Source organism: Hemiscyllium ocellatum, chromosome 31, assembly GCF_020745735.1.
Source record: "Hemiscyllium ocellatum isolate sHemOce1 chromosome 31, sHemOce1.pat.X.cur, whole genome shotgun sequence".
NCBI lineage: Eukaryota > Metazoa > Chordata > Chondrichthyes > Orectolobiformes > Hemiscylliidae > Hemiscyllium > Hemiscyllium ocellatum.
This window is the reverse complement of record NC_083431.1, coordinates 25,971,150-25,994,193: the sequence shown is the minus strand read 5'-3', so window position 1 is coordinate 25,994,193 and position 23,044 is coordinate 25,971,150. Positions and strand designations below refer to the sequence as shown.

The following is a 23,044-nucleotide window of genomic DNA, read 5'->3' as shown; positions in this document are numbered from 1 at the left end:
ATGAATATTTTGCATCAGTATTTACTGTGGAAAAGGATATGGAAGATGTAGACTGTAGGGAAATAGATGATGACATCTTGCAAAATGTCCAGATTACAGAGGAGGCAGTGCTGGATGTCTTGAAATGGTTAGAAGAGGATTAATCCCCAACACCTGATCAGGCGTACCCGAGAACTCTGTGGGAAGCTAGAGAAGTGATTGCTGGGCCTCTTGCTGAGATATTTGTATCATCGATCATCACAGGTGAGGTGCTGGAAGACTGGAGGTTGGCAAACGTGCCACTGTTTAAGAAGGGCAGTAAAGACAAGCCAGGGGACTATAGACCGGTGAGCCTGACCTCGGTGGTGGGCAAGTTGTTGGAGGGAATCCTGAGGGACAGGATGTACATGTATTGGGAAAGGCAAGGACTGATTAAGGATAGTCAACATGGCTTTGTGTGTGGGAAGTCATGTCCCACAAACTTGATTGAGTTTTTTGAAGAAATAACAAAGAAGATTGATGAGGGCAGAGCATTAGATGTGATCTATATGGACTTCAGTTCCTCATGGGAGGCTGATTAGCAAGGTTAGATCTCATGGAATACAGGGAGAACTACCCATTTGGATACAGAACTGGCTCCAAGGTAGAAGACAGACGGTGGTGGTGGAGGGTTGTTTTTCAGACTGGAGACCTGTGACCAGTGGAGTGCCACAAGGATCGATGCTGGGCCCTCTACTTTTTGTCATTTACGTAAATGATTTGGATGCAAGCAAAAGAGGTACAGTTAGTAAGTTTGAAGATGATACCAAAATTGGAGTTGTAATGGACAGCAAAGAGGACAGGATCTGGACCAGATGGGCCAATGGGCTGAGAAGTGACAGATGGAGTTTAATTCAGATAAATGTGAGGTGCTGCATTTTGGGAAAGCAAATCTTAGCAGGACTTATACACTTAATGGTAAGGTCCTAGGGAGTGTTGCTGAACAAAGAGATCTTGGAGTGCAGGTTCATAGCTCCTTGAAAGTGGAGTCACAGGTAGATAGGATAGTGAAGAAGGTGTTTGGTATGCCTTCCTTTATTGGTCAGAGTATTGAGTACAGGAGTTGGGAGGTCATGTTGCAGCTGTACAGGACATTGGTTAGGCCACTGTTGGAATATTGCGTGCAATTCTGGTCTCCTTCCTATCAGAAAGATGTTGTGAAATTTGAAAGGGTTCAGAAAAGATTTACAAGGATGTTGCCAGGGTTGGAGGATCTGAGCTACAGGAGAGGCTGAACAGGCTGGGGCTGTTTACCGTGGAGTGTCGGAGGTTGAGGGGTGACCTTATAGAGGTTTACAAAATTATGAGGGGCATGATAGGATAAATCGACAAAGTCTTTTCCCTGGGGTTGGGGAGTCCAGAACTAGAGGGCATAGGTTTAGGGTGAGAGGGGAAAGATATAAAAGACACCTACAGGGCAACTTTTTCATGCAGAGGGTGGTACATGTATGGAATGAGCTGCCAGAGGATGTGGTGGAGGTGGTACAATTGCAACATTTGAGAAGCATTTGGATGGGTATATGAATAGGAAGGATTTGGAGGGGTATGGGCCGGGTGCTGGCTGGTGGGACTAGATTGGGTTGAGATATCTGGATGGCATTGACCGGTTGGACTGAAGGGTCTGTTTCCATGTTGTACATCTCTATGACTCTATGACCTGATAAATGCACAGTATATTTATTACAGTTTACTAATTTGAGTGAAATGGAAATCTAATGTAAAATGCTGTAATAGCAATCAAGTCGTCAAATTCCTGAAATAATTGTTTTCTAAATCTGTTATTTGCCAACCAATTTTACTATAGAGTTAAAACATAAAATAGGCATGCTTTAAAAAAATGAAACTGAATGTCAATAGTCACCGACAGTAAGAAAGGCCTGTAGCAATGTTTCTTCACATTTCTGTTCTCTCAGTAATCTGGGTTTTGTACTCCACCTCCTCCCAAGCAGTTGCTGTGTTGAACCTTGACTTTCTATTGGTGCATGTTCAAACTCAGTCTTTTCTGCTCATCTTATACATAGCACAGTTTAAACTTTTGTACTGAGGGAAATGGAAATAACGCTTTTATTTTAATGGTGGTAAGTTGTGCAATATTCCTATAATACAATGAAACACGCAACGTGTCTGTACTAAAAGTGAGTACCCTCTGGTGTATTCAACTTCAATTCAGAATATACTGCAATTATATCCAGTCCAAAGCATCCGCCACACTGCCGAAATAGTAACTGCCAGTATCATGTACAGTTTTTGTGAGAGAAAATGAAAAGCTACTGTTTCCAATTTAGAAACAAATGTAATGATCAGTAAGTTGACTGCATGTAACCTAATGTTCTTTTAAAAAATCATTTTTCCTTGTTCTTTTTGGTTTAAAGGCTGAAATAATATCTTGTGTCCTGGAAATCTAGTTCTGCTCTACCAGAAGATTATGTATCAAACCATAGATCTGTATTGAACCAGCTCCATTTTTGTCTCCACAGAAACTAGTGAAATAGCTGACATTTCTCAGCACTTTCATTGAGCAGATAGTTGTGCAGGCGAGCTGAAAGTCGCACCCTCCATGGGTAACTAAGTAACTGTGCGGAAAAACAGATCATAGCAGCACCCATTTGCAAGCCCCGACTTTATAAAAGCAAAGACGATTTCAGTATTAATTAGAACAGTGAGTGTTGAATTTCTGGCGTTTTCAGTTGATTCAGCACTACACAGCTATATGCTGCTAGATTTCAGTTGTATAGATCGGGCCCCCCAGATTCTTCAAACCGTTCTGAAATACTGCATTGATGAATGAGCTGTGAGAGAATACATGTGGGCTGTCGCATTATAAACACAGTCAAAATAGCTAATGGTTGCATTCATCATAATGGGTATCCATAGGAGGAGGGAATTAATTCTTTAAGTGACAATTACTGTTGAGGAATGTGTTACATAAGGCAGGTTATCATCACAGATACTGCACTATAATGTCTAATTATGAAGTAAAAATTAGACAGTCATTCAAAGTAAAAGGAAATTAAAAAATACAATACCAGAGACCAATGCAGGAGCTTCAATTACAGGTATTTACAATCAATATCAATGACTTGGGTGAAGGGGCCAAATGTATGGTTGTTAAACTGTTGATAATGCAGGAAACAAGTTATGAAAAGCTCATAAGGAGTCTGCAAAGGGATATAAATGGGTTAGGTAAGTGAGCAAAAATGACCAAGTGAAATATGATGCAGGAACATGTGAACTTCTCCACTTTGGCTGGAAAAATAGAAAAGCAGGGCATTATTTAAATGGAGAGAGATTGCGGGATGCTGAGTTACAGAGGAGTCTGAGCACTGGGTATATGAATCACAAAACATAACTGGGCAGATAGTAAGTGCTTAGGAAGGCAAATAAAATGTCACTTATTGCAAGAGAAATGGGATATACAAGTAGGAAAGTTTGGCTGCAGGTATCAGGGTGTTGCTTAGACCATATTTCGTGTACTTAATTCAATTTTGTTCCCATTACTTCATAAAGGATGATGTGGAGGTGCCGGTGTTGGACTGGGGTAGACAAAGTTAAAAACCACACAACACCAGGCTATAGGCCGGCAGGTTTATTTGGCAGTGCTAGCTTTCAGAGTGCTGCTCCGTCATATAGCAGACAAAAGAGTAGCACTCCCACCTGATGAAGGAGCAGTGCTCCGAAAGCTTATACTTCCAAATAAACCTGTTGGACTATACCCTGATGTTGTGTGACTTTTAACTTTATAAAGGATATCATTGGGAGAAATTGAGGACTGCAGATGCTGGAGATCAGATGCTGGAAATGCACAGCAGGTCAGGCAGCATCTGAGGAGCAGGAAAATCAATGTTTCAGGCATAAGCTCCTGCTCCTCGGATGCTGCTTGACCTGCTGTGTTTATCCAGCATCACGCTCTCGACAAAGGATATACTTGCATTGGAAGTAGTTCAGAGGAAGTTCACTTGACTGGTTTCTGGAATGAAAGGATTATTTTATCAGGAAAGTTTGGACAAGTTGAGTCACTGTCCATTGGATTTTAGAAGTATGAGAGGTAATCTTATTGAAACGTATAAGATTGTGAGGACAGTTGATAGGGTGGAAAGTGAAAGGATTTTGGGAAGAAAGTAGAACTAGGAGGGCCAGGTTAAAACTAATGAGTCTTCCATTTAAGATGGAGAGGAGGAGAGGTTTTTCTCTGACAGAGTGGGCTAATGTGTCCAATTGTCATTTCCAGAGAGTAGATTGGGTCACTTAATATTTTTAAGGATCTTCATTGAAAAGAGAGTCACAAGTTCTGGTGGATAGGCAATGTTGAATCAACAATTAGATCAGTCATAATCTTATAAAACGACAGAGCAGGTTTGAGGGGCTGAATGGCCGACTGTTGAATCTAGTTCAGATGTTCTTAAAACTTAACATTAAACTTTTTTTTAATATATATTGTTCTGCAGTGACAGTGGAGTAATTCTCTGAAGAGTGTGCAGTAGAGGATACTGAATGGGTATCAGTGTTATTTATAGCACCCACTGGAAGGCTGCATCATTAACCATGAAGTAAACCTTGACTAGTTTGCAACTCGAGTGAACTCAGGAACATATTGCTGTCTGTAATTCAGAACTGCCACCTTGAATGAAGAATTGCTGTAGCGTGAGTGAAGCAAGATCAAAAATATAATCAAAAAGAGTGTGTTTATGAAGTCGTAACACATAGACCATGGTATATTCTTCTCAGGGCTGTTGATGCTGCAGCCAGTGAGTTTTAGATGTTCTAATTATTTCGTTTTTAAATTAGAGAACCCTGACAATGACTTTTAGACTTGGCAAAAAGCTGTATAGATGTTGATGCAGTGTCTCACGGGGGAGCTGTGTTATTTTAGATAGTGGATTTATTATTTCAGACTTCCTCTGTTCAATACTGTGGCCATCAAAAGATGCTCAATGTCTCCTGTCAGCCATGATATGAAGCAGCTTCCATCCTTGGGGAGACATGTCAGTGATACAAACGGCAAAGATTGATCATTTTTATTTCTTTCATAACAGCGAATGAATTCTACTCCCAAGGTGGCACTTTTACACTCTGCTGTTTACCGTGCTGTTGCAGGTTGACATTCTCCTTATGACGCAGCCACCCTCAGGGAGGTGGGCGTACTTTGACACTGAGATCACCAGTAACAGTGGCAGAATCCTATACACCATTCCAGACGGAAAGAAGCTCAGTGTTGGTGTTTATCCAGTGAAGATGGTTGTAAGGTATTATATATTGCATGTGCTCTTTTATGAGTCAAGTTATTTTAAACCCTTCACAGCTGACCTTTTGTGGTTTGAAATGAACTTGAGTTACGTTCTGGCTGCTACGAAGGTATCTTGTTTGGCTCTGTGCCAGTGTGAGTCATTAAAATTTAGTTCACAGGTACAAAGCAACCCAACAGACCTTACCTCAAGGAGGTTGGAATACAAAAGTGTGAAGGTGATGTATCAGATGAGCAGATCCCATCCAGAGAATTGCATTCATTTTGGGCATTGTACCTTAGCAATGGGATGTTGGCCTTTTATCAAAAGTCACCATTATTAATATTGGGGCTTAAAGGTTTGAATTAGGCAGAAAGGTTGCTTGAATTTAATTTGCTTTCCATGGAGTTCAGACAGTTTAGCAGTGATATAATTGAAGGGTTTAAAAGGGATTTGAGAGAGTAGACACAGAAACCAATTCCTCTAATGAAAAAAATCCAGAATTGGGAATCAAGGTTTTAAAATTAGCAAAGTTAACAATAGCTGGGGCGGAGAGGAATACTTTTCAAAGAACTATATTCAAATACATTCTCCCAAACTGCTATGAATACTGGGGCAATTGAAATCCATAAGCCTGAAATTGATAGATTTTCAGAGGAATATAGAGATACTGTGGGGTTGTAGTACAGATCAGTCAAAGTCTAATAGGGTAATGGTACTGTATGGAGACGTTAAAAGATCTATCACTGCTCAACATGGCAAACATATATAATTTGTTATCCATATACTGATATTATTCAATAACACATGAATTTTTAATAGTTAAATGTTAAAGTCTTGGTAATTTGATATTCATAGGCCCTTCTCTTTATAGATGAAGAACTTTGAATGGGTGTAGATCTGTGTAAAGTATTAACATCAACACAGACTATTTGGGCTAAATGGCCTGATTCTTTGCTCTACAGTGTGCAGCCATATGTAGAATGCTGTGAAATGTAAATTGAGTTCACCTTTATACATTTGCCAAATTCTTTTTTAAAAACTTCATATTCTGTTGCCAATAACACAGAAATACAATTGGAAATATTTAAAATTAATTTTGAACCGATTCAAAAGAAATTGAAGGTCTTTTGAATTCATTTTGTGAGGCTTGCAATGGAGTTTTCCGATCAGTTCTCATCCAACCCCAGATGGCACTTGCACCCACACTGTGCAGTAGAATATTATTTTAAAGCGCATGAAAATATTTAAGGAGTTTCTGTTGGAGCAGGAAATGAACCATTTGAAGATATCTCAAAGGCAATACAATATAACTGGAATCAGTTTTGAAATCATCCAGACATCTCGAGATATAATAAAAATGAATTGTGATATTCGTAAAGTGCTTTTGAAATATCCTGTCTGCTTTCTTCTCCTTGATTAAAGAGCAGAAGGAACTGCCGCGGCTATTCTTGCTGTCGCTAGCGGGCTCTGCTACAATTAGTGTGTGTGAACACCAACATGCACAAAATCAGGAAAGGGTGCATTCACATCCTTTCATTAGTCACTTGATCCTTGCAGTATGGGTTCACATTAATGACAATTGTGTTATGTTCCCTGTGAAGACAAATAACAAAAGAGAATTGAACTTCCTAAATGGTGTGTGTGTGTGTGTGTGTGTGTGTGTGTGTGTCCACTTTTTAAAAATCACTTTTACCTTACTAATCAAATCATAATCAACAAAATTTAAACATGATTTAATGGGCTTTGACATAAACCAAATACAATTTTTTAACAGGTAAATAAAGCATGAATTAACAGGTGGATTTTTAAAAATTCATTTGTGGGATATGAGCATTGCTGGCTGGCTAGCATTTATTACCTGTCCCTAGTTGCTGGAAGAAAAACAGTTTGAGAAGGTGGTGGTGAGCTGCCTTCTTGAACAACTGCAGTCCACCAGCTATGGATTGACCCACAATGCCATAAGGGAGGGAATTCTAGGAATTTGACTCAGTGACAATGAAGGAATGTCGATATATTTCCACGTAAAGATGGTAAGGGGCTTCAAAGGGAGCTTGAAGGTGGTGGTGTATTGCTGCCCTTGTCCTTCGAGATGGAAGTGGTCATGGATTTGAAAGGTGTTGTCCGAGGATCATTGGTGAATTTTTGCTGTGCGTCTTGTAGATAGTACATGTTGCTGCCACTGAGCATTGGTGGTGGAGGGAGTGGATGCTTGTGGATGTAGTGCCAATCAAGTGGGCTGCTTTATCCTGGATGATGGCAGCTTCTTGTGTGTGTTCAATAGAACCATATTTCATTACATTTTAAAAAGCTGCTCAACACAGATAGACCTTAGTAATTTACTGACAGTTCTCTTAACACGCATGACATCACATGCAGCCGCAAAAATCCTTCACATCTTTTTCTTCCTCAGGAAGAGTCCAACTGTTTTTCTGACAGCATATTTGACCCTTAAGTCACCTCCAATGTTAGCTTTACTTGATTCCAGTTCCAGGGATATGGTGATCAGCAGAAGGATGCTTTCAGCTCACATCAGTCCTAGTGCATAGCTTTATCTCACTACTCATAAACACTGTGGTACTCAGCATGGCCAGCTCTGGTTGAACTAAAAGTGAAGCACTGGCAGTATTTTTATGCCACCTTTGTTGCTTCTAAACCCAGTCTTTAGTTTCCAGTCTTTCTTAGCTCTCTCAGTCACAGTTCCTTAACTTGTCTGCATTTTTATGTTGACTATGACTGAAAATTTATTTGATTTTCCTTCACAAGTTTTTTGTTTTCTTGACAAGCAAAGACCGCAACCTGATTTCTCAGAAGTCAGCTACAACCCCATTTCACTACAACTCTTGTTTTCCCAAAACCTGATGTTTGATTTTGCTTTTCAGTTTGGGATTGTGAGATGGAGGTTTATAATATGTTATTATGGTTTGCAAACTTACTTCTAAGGTAAATATAAATAGATGTTTACTTTTCAGTTGTGTGAAGATGACCTTTTTTTAATAATAGTCATAAATTCATTCTTTGGAACAGGGCATTTAAAGCAACCTTCTAAGTAATCCTGTGACTTCATTTAAATGACTAGCAATCCCTGGGACGTAATTGCTGAGGTATTTGCTGAACTGACCTTTTAGCATGTAATTGATAAAATTACTTTAGAAAATCCCAATTGTAGCTATAATTATGTATTATATAAAGACCAGCAAGTTTGCTTGCATGTAATTTTCATCAAATAGTGATGTCTGTCTCTTGCTTTTTAATTGTACCAGAGGTAGCTCCCATTTAATACATTGTCTTCACAATAAGGAGAACTACACTGCTATAGTGGCTTTAATTCTCAAGTAGGGAAGACATTTAAATTCAAGTTTGTATTTCACTGTTTGATTGCATTTCTACAACTGTTAAAAGTTCAGTTGAAGTAGAAATTTGTCAGCTTCAGATTATTTTTTTGATAATGTTTTCTGATGTTAACTTCTTTGGACTGGCAGTGCCAATAATCATAAAGTTCTGAACTGTTATTAAAGGGAATATGATAATGTTCTAGTGTATTTAGACAAGCTTTTGATTTTGTCATGTTTATTTTTCAACTTTTGGAAGAACTATTTTAGAAAAATATTACGTAAGTCTCAAAAATATGTTGCATATGAAATGTTAGTCAGTTGAGCCATGATTGAACTTTCCTCTATGAGGGACTTTTGCATCTGAATCCCAGAGGAACTAATCAATGCTGAGGAATACTGATTTACAGTGATTACTCAGTGTAATCTGATAAATGAAATACCTTTATTATGTACATCCAAATTTGATTGAACTTGATTGTATTCAAGTTTTAGAAAGCGAAAGCGATAATGTCTAACCCTTGATTTTTATTTCCAACTAGAGGTGACCAGACTTATGCAGAGAGCTACCTTACAGTGTTGCCAAAGGGGATGGAATGTGTTGTCTTCAGCATCGATGGTTCTTTTGCTGCTAGTGTCTCTATCATGGGCAGTGACCCGAAGGTCAGAGCAGGAGCTGTGGATGTGGTCAGGTACTATGTGCACAAGCTTTCACATTTATTGCATTTGTGCATTTCATGTTTTGAGACTATAAACCGTCACAAATCATGTAAAGAATGCTGGCTTCTTTCTCACAAGCTAGAATTCCTGCTATCCAAACAGTTATCACACTATTCTATTTGTGATTGCCATTGTATATTGCAATCTCAATCAATGTTTATTATTTTAATACAGTTCCATGATCTAGACACTGCTTTCTATGGCACCTATTAATGAACTCTGAGTAATGTCATGTTATTTACCCAGATCTCCTGATACTTTGTCATATTTGTCACTTCTATCAGTATGTGGTACTGGGTAAGGGTTTATTGAGATAGTTCTCTGCCACGAATCTTCCTTTCTCTTCGCTTTATCTTGAGCCTATATTGTGATTCATGATAGAGACCCTGTAGAGTCTTTACAGAAAAGGCATTGTTCTCAGATAACAAGATGATTCATTGCATGATCACCATAAGTAGAACTGTATTTAATCTGGCATCATTACTGGCACCTTAGAAAACTGGTACAGACTCATCTGTTCCCTCTGAAAGCTGGAGTAAATCCTGAGACTGTGTAGTATCAGTCGACTAGGTGAAGCCTATGTAACAGGAATATTGATCCCTGCCGAACCATTACTTTATGTGACAAACATACTCATATATATAAATAATATATATATATTCAATTACCTTTAGTAATGATGTTGTGTTCACCACCATCTTCGTAAGGGTGATAGTTGATAGATAATAGTGGCTAGCCTTGTCAGTGATACTCCTGTACTAAGAAGGTTGATTAAAGGCAATTTACTAGTTGGATAGACACATGTATTTTAAACCCAGAAATCACTAATTTACAGGATGACTTTAAGGAGCATCAACAATGAAGACAGATGGAGTCCATGCCAGAAATTTGTTCTTCAGATCTCTGTGTGTTGAGTTTTGATTAGCTTATTTGAAAGTGCAGCTGCTAATTCAACTGCTTCAGGCTAGAGTTTTATAATTCCTTTTTCTCCTTAAATAGTTTCACTGTGGTAAGTCCTGTTTCCTATGATCTGGAATTGCACTTCCCTTCTGATATTTCACTCTTGAATGTTAAGAGTGACAGTCAGACTTTCATAACGGATTAACTCTTGACCTCCACTTTGATTGAACTGCCTCTGAATTGACAAAACTACATTTATGAAGGCTACAGTGACAAAAACACGTTTTGACTCTTTGTCAAAGCTCAGTTAGACTCAAAATATCAGCTCTTTTCTCTCCTTACAGATGCTGCCAGACTTGCTGAGATTTTCCAGCATTTTCTCTTTTTTGGACTAAGATCCCTTACTTTGATCATTCAAAAAGAAAAGCATTGGGTTAGGTTTTAAACTTGGTGCTGGGTATAAATGTCAGGTACAGAAACTGCATAAGATTCAAATCTTTCTTTATTAGAGGCAGTGCTACGTTATTCTCACACAGTCATCCAACTGGAACATTTTGATGCTGTAAATGTAGGAAATGGGAAGACCACAGGAAGTTGTTGGAACACACAGCCCAAACTTATCTAATTCAGTAACAGCTCTTCCATTGCTGTCCCCTTTGTAATGCAGTCATTTTTCTCAGTACAAGAATGTTACATTCAATGGAAGTTTCTTCTTTTTAAAGACACTGGCAGGAGCTGGGCTATCTCATCATTTATATTACTGGACGGCCAGACATGCAGAAGCAGCGGGTGGTATCCTGGCTGGGTCAGCATAACTTTCCCCAGGGCATGATCTTCTTCTCTGAAGGCCTGGTCCATGATCCCCTACGACAAAAGACAATCTTCTTACGCAATCTCGTGCAAGAGGTAATCTCTGATCAGGAATTATGTACGAATACCCTAAGGAAGGCAATTGTAGAACAGTAATGGACATAAGACTTTGATATTGCTGAATAACCTCACAATATCAGGCTGATAAAATGTATGTTCTTTTATAAAATAACGTGGACCAAGGAAATGGATTAACACTTTTACAATTGAAAAGCGATAGCTGGAGTGAAAGTCTTTCCTGTCTGTGCGAGGGTTCTAAGTAAGAGATTGGGCCATTGGTGAAATGAGTAAAAAATGAGGTCTGCAGATGCTGGAGATCACAGCTGCAAATGTGTTGCTGGTCAAAGCACAGCAGGTTAGGCAGCATCTCAGGAATAGAGAATTCGACGTTTCGAGCATAAGCCCTTCATCAGGAATAAGAGAGAGAGAGCCAAGCAGGCTGAGATAAAAGGTAGGGAGGAGGGACTAGGGGGAGGGGCGATGGAGGTGGGATAGGTGGAAGGAGGTCAAGGTGAGGGTGATAGGCCGGAGTGGGGTGGGGGCGGAGAGGTCAGGAAGAGGATTGCAGGTTAGGAGGGCGGTGCTGAGTTGAGGGAACCGACTGAGACAAGGTGGGGGGAGGGGAAATGAGGAAGCTGGAGAAATCTGAATTCATACCTTGTGGTTGGAGGGTTCCCAGGCGGAAGATGAGGCGCTCCTCCTCCAGCCGTCGTGTAGTTGTGTTCTGCCGGTGGAGGAGTCCAAGGACCTGCATGTCCTCGGTGGAGTGGGAGGGGGAGTTAAAGTGTTGAGCCACGGGGTGATTGGGTTGGTTGGTTCGGGCGGCCCAGAGGTGTTCTCTGAAGCGTTCCGCAAGTAAGCGGCCTGTCTCACCAATATAGAGGAGGCCACATCGGGTGCAGCGGATGCAATAGATGATGTGTGTGGAGGTACAGGTGAACTTGTGGCGGATATGGAAGGATCCCTTGGGGCCTTGGAGGGAAGTGAGTGTGGAGGTGTGGGCGCAAGTTTTACATTTCCTGCGGTTGCAGGGGAAGGTGCTGGGGGTGGAGGTTGGGTTGGTGGGGGGTGTGGATCTGACAAGGGAGTCACGAAGGGAGTGGTCCTTGCGGAACGCTGATAGGGGAGGGGAGGGAAATATATCCTTGGTGGTGGGGTCCGTTTGGAGGTGGCGGAAATGGCGGCGGATAATACGTTGTATGCGCAGGTTGGTGGGGTGGTAGGTGAGAACCAGTGGGGTTCTGTCTTGGTGGCGGTTGGAGGAGCGGGGCTCAAGGGCGGAGGAGCGGGAAGTGGAGGAGATGCGGTGGAGGGCATCGTCGATCACGTCTGGGGGGAATCTGCGGTCCTTGAAGAAGGAGGCCATCTGGGTTGTGCGGTGTTGGAAATGAGTTTGAGTAATCTCTGCTGACTTCCGAGGGAGTTCAAAGCTATTTGTCTTTTGAGACTAAATGAGACTTGAAACAAAGACTAAATGATAGTTTCACTTCATGATGCTGTTGTGTAATTGCTGGTTTGTGACATATTTGATGTGTTTGATTTACCTCAAAGTACTCCAGAGATGACACTAGTACTAAGTCTACAATAGGTTTATTTACAGTACAGCCATTATACACATCTTATACTGTACATTCAAATGCTTAATATATCAAATACTCTTTACCTCATCGAATGGCCTGACCTAGCTATTATCTGAAAAAAGCTAAGTACCTGCGAGGTTCATTTTACCTGCTGTTTCTGGTCTAGTTCAAATTAACTGCTCATAACGGCTCATCTTAAAACCTAAGGCCGGAGCTTTGAGGACCAGGGAAGAGTCCCACCATTGGAATTGAAAAAGGGTGGTGAATCCCCTTCAGCGGGCACTGGGGCCTGCTGCTACTGTTTGATGGAAGTTGCCAAGCTTGAGAGATGACAACTGAGACTGTCATCCATATTAAGGAGGATGGTCAGACTCCAAGGTCCATTAGCCCAATCAGAAGACCAATACCAATGCTGCCATTGACAGTGACTACCTGGAGAATGTGGGCACACAGCTGGTAATCTGGGTCTGACAGAATGGGCAGAAAGGCTGAGGGCAGACAACACTATCATCATTGGACTAAGAAGTGTCCAAAAAAAGAGCTCCCATCCACATCACTTTTATTGCTTTTATTCTCAACATGATGAGCAGCCCTCAGCAGCTGCTAAAATGCCAGCTGAACTGAAACGAAATCCTTACGTGGACACTTAAGTGGCTCCATTGGGCTTCTAGTGGGCAGGCCATGTGCTGTCTTTCCCATCATTGGCAAAATGGGATGGCAGTGGGAAATCAATGGGCATTGCACCCACTATTTTCTCATGCCAATATGACAGCTTTCTTCCATCCCATTATGTCTCTAAAGTGCGGGTAAATTCTACCTGTAAAATCCCTGAAAGGAAAGTAGGTGTTTATAAGTTTTAAAATTTATGTCTGTTTTTGAGGCGCTTCTTTGGTTCTCAGTTTGCCATTATTTTTCACTAATGCATAGCTTTGCATTTTTGGTCTCTCTCCAGTCTCATATTAAGATCTCTGCTGCCTATGGCTCAATGAAGGACATTTCAGTTTACAACGTCTTAGGATTGCCGGCATCTCAAATCTACATTGTTGGACGACCATCAAAAAAATATCAGAATCAGTGTCAGGTGAACAGTCTGTTTATTCCATGATAGAGTAAAAAATTAAAATGAAAATTTTTTTAAAAAATCATGTATAACAATAAAAGGGTCAATTTCCCCTGAAGAAGTGTCCAAATTCATTACAATAACTAGGCATTCTTTGCACTTGCCCCAATTTCTCTTACTTTCATATCCCATTCTTGTTCTTTTTTAATTTATGTTCTTCCTTCCTTCTGCATGATGCCTTCCTTCACTTCACAGCCAGATGCTCAATAGTTGTAACTATCCTTTACCTTTCCTGTCACTTAGAGCTTTGTCTCTATGTTCAGTAAAAAAAGAACAGTCTGTGGGGAAATTGCTGTACTTTTAACCTGCTCTATGATTTTATTAGCCTTTTGAAAGGAACTCACTGGGGAGAGAAACAATAATGACGATGAGGCAGTTACGGGCCTGGAAGTTAGAGATTTGGATGGTATAAACCAGCACTGCTGTGGAAAGCAATGGGTGGGATCATTCTTTTCAATCAAAGTAGTCTTGAGCAACTGCAAATAAATGTATTTTGTTCTCAGTATTTTATATTTAAAAAAAATCCTATTTCAACAATAGAAACAACATTTGCCCTAAAGGCTCACTTCAGGATGGTCCTATGCTCAGTTATATTGCCTGATGCTATATTTAGGTTAAAATTATTTTCACATGCAGATTACACAAGGACATAAAACACAGTAGCAAAATTAATCATATCAGAGAGCAAAGGCACTTAATGACAAGTCACCGAATTTTTACTTTACATAAGCATTTTACGCTGCATTTATTTCAATTATAATAGGGAATCTAGCTAAATTACAAGAAAAAAAACTGCCAACATTTACTCTGAAATACGTGATCAGTTGCATTTATCAAATTGACCATAACTTTGCCTCACTGCCAAACAAGCAGCTGCTCCGTAGATTTATTTTGGATAAGTAATTAATCCCTGTTATCTTTATATGCCAACAATTATTCCATCAATTACTAGTTCCATTAATGGTTAAGACCATTCTCTTCATGTTTAACAGCATAATATTCATACCTCACACATAATGTTGAACTGCAAATAATGTCAAAAGAATATTTTACGTTTTAGGAGAAACGTCTTCTATATGCTATTTTAGAAAGCAGCTTTTTAAAACTAAATCAATTATTTTAACTGTTAACTCTTTCATTATAGGGACAAAAAAACGGTAAACATGTGTCCAATTTCATTTACCCAACTAAATGTCAAGTCCTGGCCTTCTTTAATAGTAGTGAATGCTGAGAGATACACTGCTATTGAAGGATGCAATGACATTGCAATATCTGACCTGAGGTATACAGAAATAAAGAGGTGCGTCACATCGAGAAATCGACACCGAAGGCCCTGTCATATTCCAATTCCTATGGTGGGACAGACCTTTAATATGCATGCTTGGTTGAGAGTCCAGTCTCCCATAAAAGATTTTCCTTTATTGACACAACTGGGGAAAAGTGAAATCTCTTTCTAATTAACACCTTGAATAAGCCATAATAGGTTATTTTTAATGCAATATCTTTTGTCAATGGTTCAATATTTATGTATGCAATATAAAATTGTGTCAGGTGAATATTATTTCTGATAGTGATACTTTAAATGTCTGGTTGACTGGAACTTTGATGGGGTTGTAGCAACAATCATTAGTTTTATTGAAAAGTATGGGTATTTGTAAGCAGATCCACATATGCCATTATATTACCATTAGGTTCACTGTTTTTGTAAAGGTTGTATATTGTGTGAATGGGCATGGAAGGAGTTGGCAAGAAGGGTGGGATAGGCCATGGAGGAGTGGGAGAGGGAAATGAGTAGGAATAAAGCAGGCATGGAGGGAAATGTATGATCTTTTGAACTGATCTAGTAAGGCGTTCAACAAAGTTCTGCATGGTAGACTGGTTAGCAAGGTTATATCTTATGGAATACACGGAGAACTAGCCATTTGGATATAGAACTGGCTCAAAGGTAGGAGTTAGAGGGTGATGGTGGAGGATTGTTTTTCAGACTGGAGGCCTAAGGATTGGTGCTGGGTCTACTGCTTTCCGTCATTTTTGTAAACAATTTGGATGTGAACATAGGAGGTATAATTATTAAGTTTGCAGATTACACCAAAATTGCAGGTGCAGTGGACAGCGCAGAAGCTCATCTCAGAGTTCAACGGGACCTTGATCAGATGGGCCAATGGGCTGAGGAATGGCAGATGGAGTTTAATTTCAATAAGTGTGAGGTGCTGTATTTTGGGGAGGCAAATCAGAGCAGAACTTATGCACTTAATAGTAAGGCCCTGGGGAGTGTTGCTGAACAAAGAGACCTTGGAGTGCAGGTTCATAGTTCCTTGAAAGTAGAGTCTCAGGTAGACAGGATAGTGAAGAAGGCATTTGGTAAGCTTTCCTTTATTGGTCAGTGCATTGAGTATTGGAGTTGGGAGGTCCTGTTGCCGTTGTACAGGACATTGGTTAGGGCACTTTTGGTATAGTGTGTTCAATTCTGGCCTCCCTCCTAGAAGAAGCATGTTGTGAGACTTGGAAGGGTTCAGAAAAGACTTACAAGGATGTTGCAAGGGTTGGAGGATCTGAGCTACAGGGAGAGGCTGAATAGGCTGAGGCTATTTTTTCTGGAGCGCTGGAGGTTGAGGGGTGACCTTATAAATGTTTATAAAACCATGAGGGGCATGGATAGGGTGAATAAACAAGGTCTTTTTCCCAGGGTGGGGGAGTCCAGAACTGGAGGGTATAGGTTTAAGGTGAAATGGGAAAGATTTAAAAGGGACCTAAGGGACAACTTTTTCATGCAGAGGGGGATACATGTATGGAATAAGCTGCCAGAGGAGGCTGGTACAAATGCACTTAAAAGACATCTGGATGGCCATATGAATAGGAAGAGTTTCAAGGGACATGGGCCAAATGCTGACAAATGGGACTAGATTAGGTTAGGATATCTGGTTGGCATGGACAGGTTTGACTGAAGGGTCTGTTTCCGTGCTGAAAATTTCTATGACTCTCTAACTCAAAAGGCTTTTGAGTGCATTCAATGGTTCAAGACTTGCTTGAGGAGTTGTGGACCATCAGTCATGATAAAAATGAGCTCGGATCCATGAAAATAGCAGAGGTGCAATGTCTAGGGTGTGCCTAAACTTAAAGTGCAACTGAGCAGGTTGTGAGTGCCGCTGTTACCCAAGTCTGCAGCACAGTAAATTTTGAACTGTCAGAGATGGATGTACAGGGGCAGAGTGACACCCTGGGCTCGTTGATATTTACCTCCTGTAAGTGGACCAACACATTCAGGCAAAAATAATACAGAAACCTAGCAGTTGCTTCATTTTTGTTATTGTTGCTGTCTGCCATTTTTAAATCCCCCTGCTTCTGATCTGACATGGTCAGAAATATTAAAATCCAGCCTTAGTACTGTATGCTATAAGTAGTTTGTAGCCCATTTCTTCTCTGATCATGAGCTACATCTTGTGGTGGAAACTCAGTATTGCACCAGGCTTTGTTTTTCTCGACAATACGATCCTTAGGTTTAAACATTGTTTTGCTTCTTTTTATCCTCACTTGCCTTCATCTCTTTAAAATTACTTGGAAGAGACCTCCAGTTAATTCTGTACTTTTTAATTATTTTTGTTATTTTAGGCTGTAGTGGCACAAACAAAGACTGCACCATCGGAGAAAAAGGTGCAAAAGGCCGAAAGACTATATTCAAACAATTGTTTTAAGAGACTTAGTCCAGACCTCCAGATTATGTTGCTGCCCACAGTTTATGACTCAAGTAACTTTTTTGTTTTCAGTTCATAACTTTTAAAGGTCAAAAGGATTAAACTACAGAGGAACCTCAATTATCTGGTATTTGATTATCCAAATATTGGATTATCCAGCAGGGTCGTAATGTCCCGATGTACGGCTGAACTGTGTTATTTGGCATTCGATTATCCAGACTTTGATTAATCAAACGATGTAATCCCCACCCACGTCCTTCAGATAATTGTGGTTCTTCTGTATTAGGACAGATTGCATAGAGTGGGCTTGAATGCAGAAGATTAAAGAGTGATATCGCTGAGATGTTTCAGATGATCCAAGGATTTGTGAGTGTACACCCTGATTACATCTGTGTTATTCAATTCCTTGCCACCAATTGAAACCCCTAATGGGGCAATTAATGCCCACTTGTGGGCCTCATCTTTGCCCTTCCAGTATTAATCCAAGAGTGGACTGGTGCCCTCAACACATAGAGCATGTCAAGCAGACCAGTTATGGCTTGTTTTCAGACTCCTGGGGATATAGGGTGCCTATTTTAAAGGAATGCAGTGTTGGCATTTAGAAGGAGATGGCACACTGGATATCACTAACATGCCCTTCCTGCTGACCCTACTCTGTGACCACCAGCCACCATCACTCACCTTTGGCCTGGGGACCAGCAAAAGTCCTGATTCAACAGGAATGCTTGCTACTGTCAAGTGCCTGACGAAAAGGCGAGCAAGTTGACTTTCCTCTGTAACGGTGGTTATGAGGCCCTTGCCTCTTTCCAGTTCCACAAGGTTCCACCCTAAGTTTCCTGGTGGGGGAAAAGAGGATAAAGGGACGTAGGTTTCAACAGGAGCTCCTCTCAGGAGCAAAATCAGGAATCACTTTCTCACACAAAATTGAAATTCTCTTCCTTAAAAGGCTATTAATGCTGGAGGAAATAAAGCTTTGAAGCCAGACATTGTTAATGGTTCATAAGTGAGGATATCAAAACATATGGAGCAAAGGTGGGAACATGGAAATGAGAAATGGATAAGCCACAGTCGAATGGCAGAGAGCGCTCAAACAACAGTACAGCCTAATTCTGTTCGTGTTGATCCTAGACATTTGATAAAACTGTAAAAATCAGAATGAGAATTTGGACATTGAATGGCTCCTTGACACCCTTTGCTTGATAATCAATGTCATTTCTTCCCCTGCAGTTTCTCTCTGAAGGTTATGCTGCTCACCTGGCCCAGCTAGAGTACAGTCATCGCTCCCGCCCAAAGAAGAGCAACTCGCGAATGATTTTACGGAAGGGGAGCTTCGGCCTTTCTGCTCAACCTGACTTCCTTCGGAAAAGAAACCACTTGCGCAGGACTATGTCAGTGCAGCAGCCTGACCCGCCATCCTGCAACCCCAAACCCGAGCGAGCCCAGAGCCAACCAGAATCATACAAGGAGGAGAGACACCCCCACAGCATAGCCTGGGCCCGGAGTGGAGGCTCCAAATCAGAGCCAGGCGTTTGAGCAGTGTACCATGGGCAACAGAGAGTTCCAGGCTTTGTCCAGGGTCTGAAGGTGGGCCAAGAAAAGCTGCTTGTGCATAATGGTCCTCATACTTGTTCCAAAAGATATTGGGCTGGAATTTCTTCTTTTGTCCAGTCAATGGCAGGAGTGGGTTGGGCAGCATTTCCACCTGTACAAATGACCAGGCGTTGACCACTGCAAATCTTCATTTAACTAAAAGAGCCGAGGTCCCCAAGGATTTGGAAGGTTGCCAATGTAGAGGGAGAAACTTTGCCCTCCAGGAGGGTATATTGGGGAATTCGCAGGTAGACATCATGAGGAGCATGTCTGTGGTTTCCCAATGTGCGCTCCCAATGGGTGTGTTTCCTCACTGCGAGCATGCATTCATAACATCAGTTGAATATTTTTACCAGTGATCGTGGCCTTTAGGTAGTTATTGAGTCAGACCTCAGTCACACCTATAGCACAGGTGAATTACCAGTCCTTCCAGCATGTTAAAGATGACTGTAATTCTCTGTTGCCAATGAGGTACTCCGGGATCATTTATACTTGTTCTGTGTATCAAGCTTAGAGAAAGATTAACACAATGTAATATTGGCAGAACCTCTGGACAAGAACTGAATATTTATCACTTTTCTCAAAAGCACTCCGGGTCTTTGCTTTTCAGAACTGTAGAAGAAACCTTGAAGCCAGATGCCCAGTTTGAACAGCAAGTGTTGGCAGGACAGACAACCACTGTCTTTTCTTTAAGATTTGTTGCTAAGAATTGGATTGGTTAAGATCAGGTGGACTTCACAGCACTTTGTTTCACTCACTTGCTTAAATGGAAAAGCTTCTCCGAGCTCCAAGATCAAACTGTTGAACAAAAATGGTTCAAGCCACTTTGACAAGGCATAAGGTTGACTGAACAATCATGTGTAACCCAGTCTCCCTGTATAACCTGTGGTGATACAGCGCATGGGCCCCAGCACTATTTGTACAACGGAAAGGACTCAGCTACCCAACCAGGTGACGGAGATGATGTAAAGCGTTCTTGTCGAACTAGATTTGCTGTGATTAACTTGTTACGGACATGATCAAACTAAATCATTTTCTTTAATCCTGCTAATTTGTAATGATTTAGTCAGATATGTATTTATTTGTGCAGGAGGCAAACTTCCACTTTGCAGCCAAGTTTGATTTTTTTTTAAAAAAATTATTCTCTTAAGCCTGTTTTGCCAAAAAAACTAAATCCTTGTTGTTTTGGTGAGTTAATGTTTCTTATGAGATGTCCTTGATAAAGAAAAGGGCTCACATTCAAGATGCTAACTGCTCACTTCCCTTTCGCGTGTTTTGTTTTATTCCTGTTCCATATTTTCAAAATTGACAGGTTTTTATTTGGTTCCCTTTCAGTATTTTTATCTTTGCGAGAAAAGCATTCACCATTTTGCAAATAAAGAAAATACCTGAACAAGTTATTCATCAAAACTTACAGAGCCAAAATGGCACCTAGTTAGATTTTTTTTAAAATTCAAATCATTCAAAATGATGTAAATAGTGTGGGGCTGGGGTTCTTATGAATGAAAGAAATATTAAAAATCAAGTGTAAGTGATTGAGCTTTTTGTTGTTGAATGTAGCCATTATGTGGTCCTCATGTGGCACAGATATTACCAGCCACTTGTTAGTCCAAATCTGAATGTTGCTGTTGTCTAAGGTGGCATTATGCATGAGTTGTGAACAGGGCTGAACACTGGAATCAGCAGCAAATACTCTCATTTCTGACCTAATAGCAAAGTTACTTTGCTTGTTGGAGAAGCTGAAGCTGACTAGGCAATGGAAACTGTCCTGAGGAACTCCTGCAGCTGTCCTGGGGCTCTTGTGAAAGGCCTTGACAATTATGATCACCTTGCTGTGTGTTGGAAATAATCATTAGAAGGACAATCCCAGCGCCTTATTGTTGTACCCAGGCAGACACTGCCTTGAAATCGAAGCCCAACTTCTCAAAGCTACCATTTGCGTGCCACCTTTGCATCTGTTTCTGAATGCAGGCTCTGATAAGGTGTCGAGCTGAAAGATCCTGGTGGACCCTGCACTGAGTATTGATGAGTAGGTGCTGTTTGATGACTTATTTCATCACTTTATTGAAGATGATAGCTCTTGTAATTGATTGGCTTAGAATTAGTCAGTTGGAGTTCTATAGGGGATCTCGCAATCCCATGCTGTAACTTTGCTAAACCTAGAGAATTTATGTACATAGCTTTTGATGCCATTCCTATGGTCTTCTTATACAAAACTTTTCACTGTATTTGTAACAATTACATGTAGCAAATACATGTGACAATCAATCAATCTATTAATCACAACCCCAGTAGTTCGACCCTAGCATTTTTCTGCTATCAAGATCTATCTGGACAATTTTCTGCAACACCGGGTAGTTGCCAATGGTAGAAGCTATTCAAACAGTTGGACTGAGGGAGGAGCATTTGGTGTGATGCTATCAGTATTACAAATAAGATGCTGTTAGGGCCACACTTAGTCTTTGTTATGTCCAATTCTCTCAACCAGTTCATAATGTCAGGCAAAGTGAGCATAAATAGCAAGACAGTGGCAACTATCATTGTGGAGACCTGGGAAAAGGTTGTCCTTGGGGCATTTTTAGCTGAAGAGAATTTTGTCTTGATCCTTGAGTTTAAATTGTGGGGCTCCACCATGGTTAAAAATTCATATAGTCTCCTACTTCAGTTAGTTATCTGTGCTCTATTCTGCACTGCTGGTGGATTAGGAGGCTTCATACCCAGCTTTTAAATGTGAAATTGTGTCATTCTTTTGGCGACCTTCTACTTCTGGTGTTCACAATATGTGTATTGTATTTTAAGTGTTTGATGCTGCTCCTGCCACATTCTTCTGCACTCCCTGCTGGACCAGAGTAAGTTTCCTAGCAAGGTGCTGGTGGAGAAGTACAGTATAGGTTATGAGGTTGCAGATTTTGTTTGTACAAACCTTCTTACTCCTGATATCACACAATGCCTCAGATGTTTTCCTTAGACTGCCAGTTCTGAATAATGGAGGGGGTCCTCAGGTGAGAAGACTTGGTCAGTCTTAAAGGCTATGCAGTGAGAATTCCTACAATGCTGGATAAGTGTATCTATGACAAGTATGTTGGTGAAGAAGATTAGAAACTAACCTGACTGCGAGAATTGTATTTCATTCCACTTCAATCAAAATTGTTCAGTATTGATGCCAACATATGTTATCTGCCTTCATTAATCACTTATGCTATGCTGTCCCTCCTTCCCATCATAATCTTTCTTATTCTCACAGCATCAATGTTGAGGTTGAAGGTTTGAACAGTCTTGTTGTCCATTACTGATCTGGCAGAACCACCTCAAACAAAAGTGCCTTTTTCCCTCTCTCCAGTCATCTCATCCCACTTCACTGAAACTGTCTTCAAAGTTGATACTGGATCCCTCAAAAGACAACTATTTTTTCCTCAATCTCCTTTTATTTTGCTCTTTCCAGCTTTGCCCCCAAATCTGAGGTGCCCATTTTGTTACGATTGAGGACTTGCGATCTGTTGCCGCGGGCTCTTTCTATTTCTGGTGTCCTAGCCTTGATGCTTTAGTCACATAGCAAACTGCAGCTTCTTTCTCAGTCTCTGCTGCATTTATTTGTTGATAAATATTTTCTTCCTACTTCAGTAAATTCCTGACAAAAAAAACAGCATTGTATTTCCTGAGGCTTGTTGATCTAGATCCCTTTGTACATCAGTCCTCTTCAACCCTGGCCTTCCCTCTTCCCTCAAAGCCTGCCCTTTATCCCTTCATCCTCTCCAGATTTACAAAGTCCCATTCTCTTCTCAAAATTCTTGAATGCACAATTATTATTGGGCTACACTTGCATATCTGGTTCAACTACTTTAGTCTACTCAATCCACAGCACCAAATCTATGTCCAAAATCATCAACTGCATAGGATATGTATCAAGGGTGAACTTTCTTTCCTTGATCTGTACCTGGCCAATTTGAAATGGTTGATTGCTGCTTGATACTGACTGAAGAAAAGAAGCACTTCGTAGGAG

General features: G+C 40.6%; 1 protein-coding gene across 1 annotated transcript in view; it reads left to right on the top strand.

Annotated features, from left to right (window-relative positions):
- pitpnm3 (PITPNM family member 3) overlaps nt 1-20,033 on the top strand; it is a 663,088-nt gene extending 643,055 nt beyond the window's left edge. Inside the window, exons 15-19 of the mRNA XM_060847742.1 lie at nt 5,113-5,261; nt 9,115-9,264; nt 10,915-11,098; nt 13,595-13,723; nt 18,682-20,033. Of these exons, the coding sequence (XP_060703725.1) occupies nt 5,113-5,261; nt 9,115-9,264; nt 10,915-11,098; nt 13,595-13,723; nt 18,682-18,987 (918 nt within the window). The 3' untranslated portion in view covers nt 18,988-20,033. The remainder of the gene's footprint in view (nt 1-5,112; nt 5,262-9,114; nt 9,265-10,914; nt 11,099-13,594; nt 13,724-18,681) is intronic.
- Nucleotides 20,034-23,044: the final 3,011 nt, after the last annotated feature.